This window comes from Haliotis cracherodii, unplaced genomic scaffold (assembly GCF_022045235.1).
Source record: "Haliotis cracherodii isolate W230 unplaced genomic scaffold, xgHalCrac1.p SCAF_2, whole genome shotgun sequence".
Classification (NCBI taxonomy): Eukaryota; Metazoa; Mollusca; class Gastropoda; order Lepetellida; family Haliotidae; genus Haliotis; species Haliotis cracherodii.
The window spans coordinates 45,912,960-45,930,101 of NW_027266275.1; the positions used below are offsets into that span (position 1 = coordinate 45,912,960).

General features: G+C 38.3%; 2 protein-coding genes across 4 annotated transcripts in view; one reads left to right on the top strand and one right to left on the bottom strand.

Moving 5' to 3' along the window:
• The window catches only part of LOC139468148 (protein N-terminal asparagine amidohydrolase-like), a 638,951-nt gene that overhangs the window by 511,996 nt on the left and 109,813 nt on the right, over positions 1-17,142 (bottom strand). The window lies entirely within an intron of this gene.
• On the top strand, positions 6,299-16,117 carry LOC139469022 (uncharacterized). Its single transcript, XM_071251157.1, has 3 exons — positions 6,299-6,455; positions 13,525-14,524; positions 15,895-16,117. Exons 1-3 carry the CDS (start codon positions 6,299-6,301, stop codon positions 16,115-16,117), a joined length of 1,380 nt encoding a protein of 459 aa, XP_071107258.1.

Below are 17,142 nucleotides of genomic sequence, written 5' to 3' on the forward strand. Positions count from 1 at the left end.
AAACACGAGATGAACTCTTTAAGAAGTGATATGCTTTTTTCCCACATACTTATTAACCCCTTTAGCTTTTCGTATCTCCCCATTATCAGAACTCTTTATAGAATACATCTTAGGTCTTAATCCGACATACTCCACAATAGGGGTCCCAGCACATTCATCCTTCATCTTACCTAACACCTTTTTATTTACTACGCTGTGCAGTGGATTATCTTTTGGGTAATCACTCGTGTCGTACATATCTATTTTTTCAGCCATATCTTTATACACATCCTCGGTTTGTATTTCCATCAATAAAGAATCTGCGTCGGTATATAACACCTCGCATCTATCAACGTACTGCTTCTTAAGTTTGTTGAAATAAAAGCAGGGGTCCAGAAAATTTAAAATCCCAATCGGACATTTGCATTTAGGCCACGCCACCTTTAAATAGCGTGTTTTCGTATGACTTTTCACACACATTACAAGTTGTTACGTACAGTGTTCCCTTGTTATTGAGCGCTTCGGTTATGGCGCGGTAAAGCATGGCTACCAAAATTTACTAACATTTTTAGTAAACTCAAGTTTTCCAATGACACGATGTTTTCCCCCATCTCAGGAAACATTATCAGCCGATCACCGCGATCACGTAACACCAGAAATACAAGTCAACAAATCCGAACTGCAATTTAATCCTATCAGTATAATATCTGGTATTAAAAAAATTGTTCACTGTTTATCTGGACTGGAGTTTGCAATATATTTTATAAATATTATTCAATATTTCATTCAATAATTATAATAATGTTTACAATAATTTCGGCGAAATCGTATGCGAAGTGATCGGTAGATGGCACAAGTCAGCGTTAATTACAGCAACCAAGGACAGATTACCGCTATTGACGCCTTGAAATGAACTTTAGTTGCAAGATAATGGATATACATATCATAAATGCCGTACCATGACTTGCTAAAAGTCATATTTGAGGCAGTTTGACTATTAAATGTCAACATAACATTTTCGCGATCGAAATACATGTAGCACGTGAAGTCCCTACAGTTACTGGTCAAAATCGTTCCATACGTAAAAAAATATCCTGCATACCATCCATCTGTACCAAAGTGCTACGCTTATGGTTCTTATAATTTTAAGTATATATGGTGGAAACTGAAACTAAAATAACACGATATTGGAATATATTCTTCCTGATAAAATAATAATTTCAGATACAATTTCTTCCCCCCATTGCATCAAAATTCTTTAAAGTGGTATCACTGGGTACGTTTAAACTGAATCACCAGTAGATTGGGAGGAAACACGTGCACAGCTGATTGCTATTTCCGCCTTAGTTTATGAGAAAATACACACGGTAATCTTAATCTCTGCATATAAAACAATGCCTTTGAGAGCAGGAAATACATTTTAAACGGTAAAATCATCATGTCTAGTGATGTTTCATATCAAATTTCATACTTTTATTGACTAAGTTTGTTATGCCTGTTTGTTCACCTGAAGTCGTTGAAGGGATACAATAACGCTCATCAATTATTTGGACCCCGAAGGTAGCGTTGTTGTTGTTTTTTAAATGTCCAGACAGAAAAATTTAAATGTGCAGTAAGCAATATTTTAAATTTTTTATTGTTCAAATTTTTGTTAAATACATACTGTAGCAAAGTTTTAGGAGAGAAGGGGTTTGACTCTCTTACCAAGCAGACCTCTCTCCCACAGCCCAGAGTGTTGTACCGACTCTCTGTGGCCCCCTCACTTATTTTCTAAGATATTGTAACTTGCTCATTGTTAATTGTTCTTGTAAATAAAATTGTGATTAGTCTCCTGTGACTCCGGCTCTTTGCTGACTAATTCCCCAAGAAAAACAGCACGCCATTTGGAAGGTATTGTTCATACAGAACAGTTCCATGATAATTTGGCAGAGAATCATCGTTTTCGGAACCACGGAGCCCAGGAACTAACTACAAACAGCTACAAGAACCCATTGGAGGACATGTCCAACCGTGATCATCTGATGGAATAACAAGCAAGCTGCATCCACCTCTGACCTCAACACTGGATTAAAGACAACCAACTCCTCCAAAGACACCAACAAAGGAAGAAAAAGTCTTCAAATATTGTAAGTACTACATTTTTGGTTACTTGTCTTTCTTTAATTTAGTACGGTACATACTAATAGGTGTCATGGCAAATATGGAGTCTGGTATGGAAAGTAACTTTGAAAGTGAAATTCCAACAGTGTCTTTAGTTACGCCCCTTGCCAAAAGTGTAATTCAGGCAAAATTTGGTACAAAAGCAAAAAATTGTTTAGTAGATACAGGGGCATCCATTTCTTGTATTTCGTCTGCTTTTCTGAGCACAGCTTTTGAAAACCTTACTCTTGGAAACTCACCCTTTCCACAGGTTAAAGGTGTTGGCGGCGAATTGCATAAAGTGTTAGGTTCAGTTGTGTTAGATTTTGTCATTAAGGATCAGGAATTTTCTCAAAGATTCTATATTCTGCCTACACTACCAGAAGCAGTGATACTAGGTGAGAACTTCCTTGATGACAATGATGCAGTCTTAGATTATATCTGTCATTCCTTGATACTTAACAACAGCACCTCAGATAGGCAACATATCAATTTCATAGCCAATTCAGTGCAAGAGATTAGTGGATTAGCAAAAACAATAGATCAGATTTACATCCCCCCTCAGAGTGAAATTCATTTCAAGGTTAGACTATCAGAGGCCAAAGAGGATTCCCTCATCCTCATTGAACCCATTGCTTCCCTCACTGCTTATTCTGGAGTAGCAGGTGGTAGAACTCTTTCCAAAGTGAAAAGCAAAACTGCTACATTTAGGCTTATGAATCCCTCCCAAGAAGAAAAAGTTCTTGACAAGGGTACAGTTGTAGGCAAATTTAGTTACATTGACAAAGACAACACTGACAATGAGAAGAGAGACAATGACACCAGGGACTCTGTTAAAATTGCACAAGAGTTAGGATTTGATTTGACCAATACACAACTGACTCCAGACCAACGACAAAGACTACCTAGATTTTTGGGACAAAATAGAAACATGTTTTCAACGAGTCTTGCAGATTTAGGAAAGACTGACATGCACCAACATATCATTGACACTGGCAACCACCCACCCGTTAAGAGTAGACCATATCGCCAATCTCCTCATCTCCAAAAAGTCACCGAAAACTTATAGATGATTTTCTGAAGTATGATTTGATCGAGGAGACTACTTTTAAGTATTCAGCTCCCATTATCCTAGTCAAGAAACGTGATGGCTCATTTAGATTTGTTTGTGACTACAGAAAGTTGAATTCTGTCACTTTACCAATGTCTTGGCCTCTTCCTGTTTTTGATGATGTTGTTGATAACATCGCCAATGCACAATCTAAGATCTTCTCAACTTTAGACCTTGCTAATGGCTTCTTCCAAGTGCCATTACATGAAGATTCAAAGCATAAAACTGCTTTTGTCACCCATCAAGGCCTTTATCAGTTCAAACGTTCACCACAAGGTTTGACAAATTCACCACTTTGTTTTCAACAGCTCATGAGCAAAGTGCTAAGAAAATTGCTTTTTAAGGTTGTGCTGATTTACATTGATGATTTGATAATTTACAGCAAAAACTTTGAAGCGCATCTCCAACATTTGGAGCAAGTATTTTACTATCTGAAACAGGCAAAATTAACACTAAAGCCATCCAAATGCAATTTTGCAACGGACAAAGTTTCTTTTCTGGGTCATGTTTTATCTTGTGGAGGTGTTCAAGTTGATGACAAAAAGATTGAAGCAATTAGAACCTTTCTAGTGCCCAAATCACAAAAGCAGATTCGCTCCTTCTTAGGTCTCACAAACTTCTACAGGAAGTATGTGAAAAATTATGCTCACATAGCGCTTCCACTGAATGCCTTGCTAAAGAAGCATTCAGAGTCAGAAGTAGGAAAGAAACCAAAGTTCCAATGGTCACTTGAGTGTGATCAGGCATTCAACACACTCAAACCTGTTCTGGCTTATCCAAATTTTGACAAAGAATTTCTTCTCGCAACTGATGCCAGTGATATGCGCATAGGTTTTGTTTTTAGTCAAAAAGATGAGATAGCATCCAATAGCCTTTGGTGGTAGAGCTCTTCATGGCAGCGAAAAGAACTGGAGCATTACAGAAAAGGAAGGCTTAGCTCTAGTTGAAGCCATTAGATCCTTTCGTCCATACCATGCAAATTCCAAATTCACAGTCTACACTGATCATATAGCATTGAAATGGCTGAAATCCATCAAGGATGCCACAGGTAGGTTAGGACGATGGTCTTTGGAACTTTCTACCTACACTTTTGACATTGTTCATCGCAGCGGCAAAGCCAATGGGAATGCCGATGCTCTCTCACGTAGGGAATATGAGGAAAATATTAACTGTAATGATCAGACAGAAGAAGATGCTGAGAAAACAGTCTTTTCAGTAACTTCAACTTAGCAAAGCAAATCAACTAGCAGTACCACTATCTTGCCAAACACCCATTCATCCACACAGGTCACACAGACAAGTCAGACTGAGGATATTTGCACACCTATTGTCAATCACTTAGAATCAGACACACAGACAACACATTGGTCAGTCACCTTTGAATATGAAGAGGATTATCAGTCAGTACCAGTTACTGTTGTTGCAGCATTACATGCTACAAATGCTGATGTTACTCAAGACACATTGGTTGAAGTAAGTATAAAAGAACATCCAAATTTACGTCACCTACAAATGATTTGTCCAGATTTCATCTAAATCTTTGACTACAAAGAGAATGATGTCCTTCCACAAAATGAAAAGGATCGTCAAAAGATTCTTATCGAAGCCAATACTTTTGAAATTGATGGTGGCATCCTATACAGATTCGTTCCACAAAGACAGAAAGGCCATGCAGACAAGTTCATTACACAGCTGGCAGTCCCAAGAATTCTCAGAAATCAAGTCCTGCAATCCTATCATGACTCAGAGTTTGGCGGTTGCCACCATAGGAAAGAAAGGATGCACAACACCATGAGACCTAAGTACTACTGGCCCAAAATGTACAGCGATATTGCTACTTATGTCCAGACGTGTGAAGTATGTGAACAGACCAAGAGGCACTACCATGGCAAGAAGGCACCACTTCGTCCACTACCTGTAGAAGAGGTCTTCACCCGATGGCACGTTGACATTCTCGGTCCCCTGCCAACAACACCAGATAAGTACAAGTACATTTTGGTCATCACAGATGCATCATCCAGATGGTGTGAAGCCTTTCCACTTCGGACCCAAGAAGCCAAAGAAGTAGCAGATGTTCTCGTCAGAGAAATATTTTGTCGGTATGGCGCTCCAAGGACCTTAATTTCAGACAGAGGTCAGAACTTCATGTCGAAACTTATCAAAGCAATTTGTGAACTTTTGGCAATTAAATTTACCCATACCAGCCCATACCATCCTCAAACAAACAGCTGTGTAGAAAGGCTCAATTCTTACATCAATCAATCACTCAGAGCCTATTGTAACAAGTCTCAAAATGATTGGCCCCGTTTTATTCCTGGCATCATGATGGCCTATCGGATGGCCCCAAATTCATCAACACAAAAATCCCCATATGTTATGCTTTTTGGCCGAGAAATGAGAGCTCCACAAGATGTAGCATTAATTCCAAAAGAAAACTTAGGCCACAATCACAAAAGTTATCTTTCAAATTTGCTTGAGGAGCTTGAAATCACTAGAACAATTGCAGCTGAAAACACTGCTCGGGCTAAGGAGGTGTATTCAGAACAATATAATCGTAAGGCTAAAGAACCAAAATTCACCCCAGGTCAAAGAGTTTGGCTTTACTGTCAAAAAGTTAAAAAAGGCCTTTCCAACAAATTAACCAAAAAGTGGTATGGTAGCTATTATATCATCCATACTGGTCCAAATTATACCTACAAACTACGCCGAAGTTCTGACGACAAAATACACAAACCACAGGTCCATGCCAACCGTCTGAAGCCATATTTTAATCCTGCTGATCGTCCAGAACCATACCTCAATGACACCAGTAACATAGATTCAGAAGTCATGGATGACAATGAGGAACCAGTCCATGATTCACAGCCTGACAGCAACAATTCCCAGTCGACAAGCTCAACATATCAAGAAACTGATCAATCACTTCCACAACAGAAAGGCAACTAGGTAAATTCCAAAACTAAGGCAGGTACTTCCAGCAACAAGAATTCGAACAAAAAGACCCCAACAAAGAAGAAAAACCCTGCTCCAAATACAACAGCAAAATATGCAGGTTCCAGCACGACAACTATGAAGGAAAATCATGCCACACCAGGTCCTAGTGCTCGTACCAAGGAAAATGAAAAGGTAAACAAAGGGAAAAGAGGAGTGAATAGTAAGCATCACAAGCCAAAATCCAGAAAACAACTTGACGACGGCCAGGTACAACCTCCAAGTCCAACATCAGGTAATCAAACCAAGGATATCCCTCAGGTTTTCAATCCGGAAGACATCCACTCAATTGTAAGTTCCAAGAGAGCAAACAGCAAAATCTACTACAGAGTAAAATGGAAGGATCCAGAAAGGGGAAACACATGGGAGTATGGCAGCAGCATTCCAGACTCCATTCGGAGAGAATTTCACCTCAAAAGAAGTATGTCAGGAAAACGACGAAAACATCCAATGAAGAATCATAAGTTTTTCGACCAAAAGGAATCAGCACAAGACAATAAATCAGTCAATGTTCTGTCAGGGAATACAATGTCAGGGAATGTCGAGCAAGACAACACCAAACCATGCATAGTATTAGATGTCAAACCATATCTGTTATTTCCAAAACACCTACGAAAAGTAGATCATAAAATAAAAAGAGTTATGGGCATTGAAATTATTCAAGGAGACTGCTGTGTTAAGGTCTCATATACCAATAACAAAGATGATCATAATCACCTCACATGCTATTTTGAAAGTGTTCCTCCCCACCTCATACAGCGCTACCTTGATGATAGCTGGAAGGATCTCCATAAGTGTTCCTGTGGAGAAGACAATCCTCCATATGATCCAGAGGAAGCACCAATTTATAAATCCAAAAGGGTTATTTTTCCAGATATAGAATTTGGAAACATCAACACCTTTTTCTACTGTGTTTCATATCCGTATTACATAGAGTGTAGTCCCAGTCAACCATATGTTGATCTACTCCCCATATATACCGATATCTGCCAATTGAATATATTCTTGACCAAAATACAAAATCTCCTGAATAAACGGTGCAAAACACAAAACAGCTATTAACTGTATCTTGTCATGTTTATTTTGTGTCAAGTCTTTTTACTTTAGGTCACCAGTTTCTCCAGTTGAGAACAAATGGCATCAGCCTGATCATCTGAGTTATTTGTATCACAACAAATTTTTAGCATTGACCTGATCAACCAATCTCAAAAACAAAGTGAAACGAGCCAACCAAAGTGAACCAAAACAAATCGAAATGACTCGAAGCGAAGTAAACGATACTGCAAATCGAACCGAAACCGTTTTGAAGCGAAGCAAACCATACTGCGAATTGAACCGAAACGGTACCGAAGCGAAGCAAACCATACTGCGAATCGAACCGAAACCGTACCGAAGCAAATCAAACCGTATATCGAACCGAATGAAACCAAACAGTACCGCATTGAACTGAATTGAAACGAACGAAAATCGAAGCGAAACAAATCAAAGCGAAACAAACCAAACTGAAATAAAGCAAACCTAACAACCGAAATGAACCAAAACAAAGAAAAGGCAAACCAAATAGTTACGAAAACTAACAAATAATTCTAAAAAGGATATACATAAGTTCTAACACTTTTTGTACACCTTATTAGTGTAATAAATCAATGCACTTGTTATATGCACATGCACATATATGTATATATAATGCGTCTAATGATTGTATCCAAAAATAGAAGGATATATTATTTATTTATTTTTTCATGATATACTTTTGTAATTTGCCTCCAATACATTCTTCCTGGTCATGACACCCTTTCGTAATAATTATGTACTGATCTTTTACATCATAATTATCATATTTGTTTTATTTTCTAGTTATTACATACAAACTGAGGAAGTATTCAAATATGACATATCATTTGAACATTCTAACTCTCTTTTCTTTGTTTCCATGTAAAACCTCCATGAACACAGCCAACTACCCTAAACCTCAAACCAGGATGTGGAACTCAAGGCCTCCTACATCACCTATAAACCACCAGTACAGAGTGCCAAGACAAGCCAGCTCCACATCCAGATTCCCTGATGACAGCAGAAAGAACTTGTTTCCTTATACCAAAGAGACTCTATAATAACTGTTATTTACTATTTTAACATAATACATTGTCCATCTAAGCCATAATTATTTTATTTTTTAAACGTTTGGGGTCCAAACTTTTTCAGACGGAGGGGAAGTTATCATGGTGTAACATTTATACATCATTTCATATAATAGTTTAGCAAGTAATACTTATAATCACGAAAAATGCATAGATAAAATATCAGTAGTTTCAGTTATAGCTTTTTAGACAGATGCTAGCCTAAGGTTATGGGAGCGCATCTCCTAGACATACTATTCAATAAAACAAGCGTTACGTCTACATAGTTTAATTGATTTGAAGCTTTTAGATAAATGCTAGCCTAAGGTATCAAGATCCCATCTCCCAGACAAAAGATATGTCTACATAGTCTTATAGATTACCTATTAAAACAATAAGATTATTTTCTAAGATATTGTAACTTGCTCATTGTTAATTGTTCTTGAAATAAAATTGTGATTAGTCTCCTGTGACTCCGGCTCTTTGCTGACTAATTCCCCAAGAAAACCAGCACGCCATTTGGAAGGGTATTGTTCAACCAGAACAGTTCCATGATACTTATATAGGGCTCCATCCGAGGGCTTTGATCGAACTTTAGTACTCTGTGTATTTTCTTTAGTTTCATACCTAACGTTAGATATAACTGGAGATTTCTGTAGTGAACTATATATTTTGTCTTATCCATCAAATTTGGTACAAGTTTTTCTACGTTAGCTAACTTACTATTACCCATCAAGGAGTGTTGATATTTCCAACATCCAATCTTTATTCACTATTAATCTTTCAGGAGCTAGCGGATAACTGTTATGGTGTTTATGTAACAAATTTGGATATTCCAAGTCAACTTCTAGTATGTACCCTTTATCGGAATCTGTGGGGATTGATATCACATCAATATCATTCACATAGACCCACTCAAAACCACCCGTGGGTAAAGGTTGACTCATAGCCCATCCATACAAATTGAGATATAATATGTGCATGTCGGGTTTACTCGGATCATATCCTTCCACTAATTTATTTTTAGCCTTAGAATACCTTTTCGCTACCATCGATATACCGCCTCTTAATCCTTTCTCAATAAACAAGTGCATATTGTAATCGGTGAGTAGTTTTAGTTCTACACCAGTCTTCTTCAACAATGCATCCAACGATAGTCCGGGACTGGAATAGTACCATGCCGGATCCAAGCCGTATTGTTTTAAACATGTCTTTCTAAATATCTCGAATATATCGGGGAGTAACAGTACATTGTTTTTTAAGTACAGATCGAGATAATCACCTAAATTCTTACAACCTAATTTATCCCACACCGTCAGAGCATGTTCATAATCGGCATCGGTTATTTTAGATTCTGTTAAGTTACTATATAATGATTCAAGGGGTGGTAATTTAGTTTCATCGAATCTAGACCAATCATCCATATATTTGTAAGGATATACACCTGTTCTCAGCAACAAATGACGTGTTAACCGATCAGGATATTGATTCGTTATTGCAAAGTCATTGTGATCCTCTAAGGTTGTGAAACACAACGGGGATGGGTATTGTTTGAGAATTCATTTTTAGTTTCAAGTTACACTCGTTATGCGTGGCTCCCCGATAATTACCCGTGACGTGGCAATGATCTCTTACAGAATCCCCATTCAGAGGTTTATTACAAACATGACAACTAGTTGACTTCTTATACACCCTCCAATCATCCCTCATCATACACACGGGTTTCTTACGCGATAAATTTTCCCTGATTGTTCTCTCTTCGTTTTATAGATATTCTAGGAACTTTCCTGCCTCATAGGACACTCTGTAAATCACGGGCAGGTGTGTTTTTCCATACTATATATCCAAACCCACAAGGAATATGTTCTTGAGTTTTGTACATAAAACTATCTTGATTGCTTTGGACTGTATTTTCTATAGGTTTGATAAGTGCTTCGAAGTCAGTGTAAATTGCGTATGGTACTGGCATTTGATTACAGTAATGTTCAAATTTTAATATATTTTTCCCCTCTTTAGGCATATCAATCCTGATAGCAGTCTGTCCAACACCTCTGCAGTCTTCTTTACGCGCTTCTAATAGATCTTGTCTGCTGTACCCATGCAGGCATCTTCCACAGAAATATTTCTTTTCCATATGGGTTGTTTGATCGTATAATAGTCTGCTTAAACTCTTTATCCATGTATAATGATATTTACCATCTTTTTCAATTAGAAATGAATTGATTCTGGGAATATGTTCCAGAGCAGAGCTTATCCTGTGTACAACAATTCCTTTAGAAGAATGTCCGAAAACATTGATCGCTAAATTATTTTGCTTTTCCGCCTTATCAATTTGTGAGATTGGTGTAGGTTCGTCTATACCATCAAGGTTTAGTCCATCATTTTGGGGATAGCTAGAAGACCTATCCGGATTTTTGTCTACGGGGAACAATGCAGATCTTATCATCATTCTGAAAACAGTCATCACCTTTATTTTTTACATTAATTATGGCTTCTTTTTTTTATAATACGGGGCAAATCTATATAAGATCCACCTTTGAAAGGCATATAATTTGCTATATCTAAATATAAACTATTTTATCCACGACCCAACCCGAACCTCTATTAGTCAAGCGTTCTACAGTTTCTTGTATCCGTTGAATTGATGTATCTAATGATGAGCTTATAGACTCAGATTCGATTATAACTTCTTGATTGCTCCGTAAATATGGCTCGGTATATTCAGTGCTATCGTCGGTGTTACTTTTACTCGATGACATTTTAATCGTCAGCTGGTATTTTATACTATTTAAATCATCGAACTCCTGGTTAATTTAGCTCGACACGATGGGCTTAACATCATTAACATCCATGTTGGAATTAATATCCATCGTCCAGATATTTACCAACGCCGGCTGTGGGTACAAATTTTAACTCATTATTATCAACAACAGTGGGTTTATTTTTATCATAGGATTTATTATTATCTAGTAAAGCGATCAATTCAGCTTTTCTCATTCGAGGATTAACCTCTCAGCTCACTTTTTTTCGCTTGAGCTTTGAGTTCTCTAACAGTCTGGGGTTTGTTGTATTCCAAACCGAGTAAATCAATCAATTCAGCTTTTCTCATTGGAGAATATCCATGTAGACCACGTTGTTTTGCCAAAGCCTTCAACTCCCTGACAAAAACCATTGTGATTTAATGGTATATACAAAATGATTCAAATGTCTAAATGGTTGTTTTTCATATATAAATACGTATTCTCCCCAACCTTTTCCTCTCATTGATGTAATCTTTCTTCCTAGCGTAAATAATCTGCTTCCTGACCCTGTCACCACCGTGACTCTTACATAAACAGTAACTACCTTTGACCCCAATCCCACATACAGAACAAACGTAATTTTTATATCCCTGTCTGAAATAATAAGAGTGGGTCCCACAGTAAACACCCACACATAGCTTCTGACATTGAATCGTTTTCCCCATGAGTGTGTATCTGCACAGATTCATGGTTAGAGACATGTCATATCATTTGTCTAAAAGGCAAATCACATCTCCACTGGTGAGTCATAGCTGTCATCGCAACATAGCCCATAGCTTATGTGCAGCTATTAATGGACAACAGTCAGCGCTATTTTTAGATTAGCAGTCAGGGTTAATGGTTGATACGCAATAGAACATAGCTAAATATGGACACACCAGTCAATCCCAAAGCTATAAATTTTATATCTCGGGCTTTATGAGCCTCTGACAGTGTATAAAACTGACTTATTGTTGGTCTCTGTATTGGGTCAAGTTTCTTTCCACAAACAAGGAAGTATTCGTGCATGGCAGATTCAACATCCTTAAACGTTTGAATTGAATGTCCTTCCTTACGCAGTTCTTCATTAATAAATCTAATCTTAATATTCTGCACCTGGCCCATTGTGACTGGGCTGCTTCAAGTTGTTCTAATGCTTTATTATGTCTTTTCTGCTCATCTCCTCTCATACTAGAAAATAAATAATTACTCCCCCAAAAAGCTAAAGCATTAACAATAGCTCCACAGACCATCATCGTAATTAATGCCATATTTATATGAACATAAAATATTCAAATGTTCAATAATATAAAATATTCAAATGTTTAATTACTTCATTATGTCTTCTGGGATAAGTCCTTGTTTGATGAGCATATCTTTTGTAGGAATTGCCAATCCAATATCAAGACCCATCATACCGATATCATAACCATTAAAATCTAGCTTGTGTGGTGTGGCTTTAGTAATCATTTTAGCTATACGGGCATAGCCAATGGCCAAGCTGCTGACCACCGCTGAATGATATGCTGCGTTTACCAACATTTTACCGTCTGTAACTGGAGTAGTCATTATAACATTATATGAGGGCTTACCTCTAATTGAACTCGTTGTTGTGTAATCGGGGGTGACATTTTCTCTTCTCCCGTCTTATAAAACAACCATACCACTGCTATAGCAACAACTCCTAGTGCATAGGGAGCCCAAGTTTTAATCAGACGACTATGTTCAATATTTGAATTATGTATTAGTTTCGCCTTCCTTGCTAGCGCACCCTTTCTCCCAGCTGTGATTTTCAAAGGATTCTTAGTCACTCTGGCTTGTGATTTTGGTATTTCCTCGTTCACTTGTTGTGATTGTGTTTCCACAACCTGTGATACAATCGGGGTTATTTCCTCGTTCACTTGTGATATCTGTTGTTGTGTCTCCACAATCTGTGGTGTCACTTGAGTCTCCATTATTAGTATGTGGGCATTTATGTTTAAATTGACAATACCTAGCCGTTATTAAAGCAGTGGTTACCGGAGCTAAGAACATTCCGTATCTATGATAAAACTCACAGCTTACTGCGCTTATAGCGTGTTTCATGAATGGGTCTTTCCCGAGAGATTCGCATAAATACGGGCGATGTTCTGCCGGGATAGGAAGAAACGTACTAGCTACGACTGTGTATAGTTGTAACATAGCCAAACCTATTGTTTTAGTGATGGTAGCTTCCAGTCTAGACTCGTAACGCGCGTACATTTTTTTTAATTTCTTCATCGGTCATGTTATCAATTTTTTCGATGGTATAATTTCCCCAAAAATATTGGGAACATTTTCCACCAGCTACAAATGCAGCGAGTCTTTCTCTATGTTTATCTAAAGATTCTATCAGCTAATCACGTAATGTTCGAGATTCCATGAGATTGCAATGCGCATGCGCGAGTCAGTGCAAACCGCGCTTTTAGCCACTGCCACTTCCCTATTTATGAGGATGATGATGATGATTATATTCCACCAAGTCAGGCACATACTGCCAAAATCTACGAAACGGGGACTGTTGACATAGCAACAGAACTACTTAGTGGTGAGGAAGTCGTGCATGCGCATGACGAAATCAGTGCCGATCCTTCCGGTTTAGAAGTTGTAAACCTCATCAGAGAAACTCTGCCAATAACAACGACTGATGGGGACCCAATTGACACCAAACTGGCTGAATTGGTTCATCAGGTATTCACTACCAAGTTTGATGACGCGGTCATCGCACAGAAACTAAAAGACCTGAAAAAGCCAGCTAACTGTTTGGATTTGAACACGCCCAAAATTAACAAGCTAATATGGGATTCCCTGCAATCTGACACACATTCGATGGATGTAAAAATGCACCGTGTCCAGAGTGGAATGATAAAGACGACCATAGCGGTGACAAATACACTGAACAGTTTAATTGCTCACAAGCAAGAGGTGCCAGCCACTTTGTTCAGAGATATTGTTTCCAAGTTGAGTGACTCACTTACGATGTCGGCTTATGTCCATAGAGAATTAAACCTCAGAAGGAAGGAACTGATACAACCACAGTTGAATGATCACTATCGTGCACTGTGTACCCCAAGTGCTCCGACAAGTTCAGATTACCTATTCGGGGAGGATGTGGCCAAACACTTGAAAGACATTGCTATGTCAACTCGACTTGGTCACAAGGCTACTAGCTATGGACATGGAAGAGGCCATGGTTGGCATAGATATCAACCCTTTCAATATGGTGGTAACAGATGGGCGATAGTCCGTGGCAGAGGCAGATATTTCCATGGTACGCCTTTTTTAGGGAACGGCAGAGGCCGCTGGAACAAGTTCTCCGAAAAAAGAGGAGGGGGGAAGTCGGCCAAGCAACAGATGGCTGTACACAGACAACAGATGATAGCCAGGTAGGTGAGTACCTTGCTGTCTGACTACTCAAATGTTGATTTTATGGCTGGTCGATTATCTTCATGTTTACATGAGTGGGAGAAACTAACAAAGGATCCTTTTATATTGAATGTCATAGAGGGTCTCAGAATTGACTTTATTGAAAAGCCAAAACAATTGTTTGAACCTCATCAAATTAGATTTAATCTGCAAGAAAGTGCTATCATTAGTGAAGAAATTCAAATCTTACTCAAACAAAATGTTATTGAACCAGCAGAGGAGACTGCTGATCAGTTTGTTTCAAATATTTTTATTAGAAAGAAGAGTATTGGAAAATACAGACTAATATTAAATTTGAAACAGCTCAATGAATATGTTCAATATCACCACTTTAAAATGGAAAGCTTGCAGAATGTGTTGGACATGATCACTCCAAATGTCTACATGGCATCCATAGATTTGACAAATGCCTACTATTCAGTAAATGTCCATGTTGCACACAGAAAGTATCTCAGATTTAGATGGGGAAATGTTTTTTATCAATTTACATGTATGCCAAATGGCTTAGCTTGTGTCCCTCGTGTATTCACTAAGATATTGAAACCAGTCTATTCCTATCTCAGGTGTCAAGGTAATCAGTGCCTCGGATATATTGACGATTCTTTCACTCAAGCAACAGAAAAAGAAAACTGTTCAGTTTCAGTATGTGAAATGTCAAGAGCCTTCAGTTCACTTGGCTTTACAGTTAATTTTGAGAAATTTGTTTTAGAACCATCTACTAGAATAAAATTTCTTGGTTTCCACATTGACTCAGAGAAAATGACACTGGCTTTACCAGATGACAAAGCTCAGGCTATCCAAACTAAATGTAATTTAGTTTTGACTCAGCAACAATGTTCTGTAAGGACAGTGGCTCAGTTGCTAGGTCTATTTGTAAGCACATTCCATGCTGTCCTTTTTGGACCACTGCGCTACAGACAACTAGATAGGGAAAAAACGGAGGCACTTCAAGATAATTATGGTGACTATAATGCAATGATGGTATTATCAGAGGATGCTAAGCAGGAAATAAAATGGTGGAAGGACAATGCCATGTGTTTCAGAAAATCCTTGAACACTTTGGTGGGAATCCAGCCATAGATATGTTTGCTTCACGTTTAAACACGAAGCATCCACGTTTTGTCAGTTGGCGGCCAGAGCCTGAAGCCGAAGCTGTAGATGCTTTCAGTTTGTCATGGTCAAAAGAGCTAATTTATTGCCTCCCACCTTTTTGTCTCTTGTCTAAGTGCTTGCAGAAAATACAGTCAGATAAAGCAGTTGTTCTTGTTATTGCTCCACTATGGTCAACCCAGTCATGATTTTCGCAATTAATCAAAATGATTTGTTGTAGGCCTGTCAAGTTGCCCAAAGGGCAGACTGTGGTGACGTCATTGGACGGGAAGGTTCACCCGCTAGGAAAGAGACTGAATCTGAAGCTTTCCTACTCTCCGGCAAATATGCTCAGAAAGAGGCATTTCTTCAGATGCAACCAGTGTTATCATCAGTTTGTGGCGTTCCGGCACCAGGAAGCAGTACGCTACATATATCCGGAAATGGAGACTCTTTTGTTGTGAAAGGGAAATTGATTTTACTAGACCACATCTAGGACAGGTGTTGGACTTTTTTATGTGTTTATTGAACCAAAAACTTGGTTACAGCTCTATACACACATCACGATGTGCGTTATTAACATTTATTGATTTGGACAATAGACCTTGTGGATCACACTCTGTAGTGTGTCGGTTTCTGAAGGGTGTTTTCGAGATGTTGCCACCAAAACCACGTTATACAGAGATGTGGAGTGTGACAGATGTTTTGCGTTTTGTTCAGAAGCTTACACCACTGAAAGATTTATCTTTAAAGGATTTGACTATCAAGTTAGTAATGTTGCTTTCATTAGTGTCTGCCCAGAGGATCAGACCTTATACTTGTTAGATATAGACCTTATGACAAGGAGTCAGGATGATACTTTGTTTACATTTCATATTGACAAATTAGTCAAGCAGTCTAGACCAGGTAGATTACCTAAACCAGTTGAAGTCAGGGCCTATTCTCATGACGAGTCACTTTGCCCACTGAACACTTTGAAGTGTTACCTCAGCAGAACTGAGAGCATTAGAGGATCGGTTACACAACTATTTATAACTTACATTAGGCCTCACAATGCAGTGTCAAGAGACACACTGGCGAGATGGATAAAACTTGGACTTCATAAGTCTGGTGTGGACATTCAGGTATTTAAAGTTCGTGCTTCCTCCACCTCTGCAGCGAGGTGTGCATCTGTACCCATTTCAAACATTTTGGAAAAGGCTGATTGGTCATCAGAGAGAACATTTGCCACATTCTATGACAAGCCTATTGTAAGGGACAGAGGTCTGTTTGAATCAGCAGTGTTGGGCAGTGTGATTGAGTAAATATTGCTGGGTTGGAAAAGCTGGCATGACTTGTCAGTCAATGCAATGTACTTTTAAGTCAGTGTACACAATGCTTATGTGCAACTTATGATGGTTATATTCTCAAGGGTAGCTACCTTCACTGCCATTGTATTTGAGAACAATACAGTTAACAATAAAAACTCTTTTGAACATTGTCATTCTTA

What these genes read in the sequence shown, in the direction of transcription:
- LOC139469022 (XM_071251157.1), top strand. Translation starts at nt 6,299, where the DNA reads ATGAAGGAAAATCATGCCACACCAGGTCCTAGTGCTCGTACCAAGGAA. An exon ending in ACCTCCAAGTCCAACATCAG is followed by an intron (nt 6,456 to 13,524) that starts GTAATCAAACCA and finishes AGATTCCATGAG; the next exon opens with ATTGCAATGCGCATGCGCGA. An exon ending in AGACAACAGATGATAGCCAG is followed by an intron (nt 14,525 to 15,894) that starts GTAGGTGAGTAC and finishes GATTTGTTGTAG; the next exon opens with GCCTGTCAAGTTGCCCAAAG.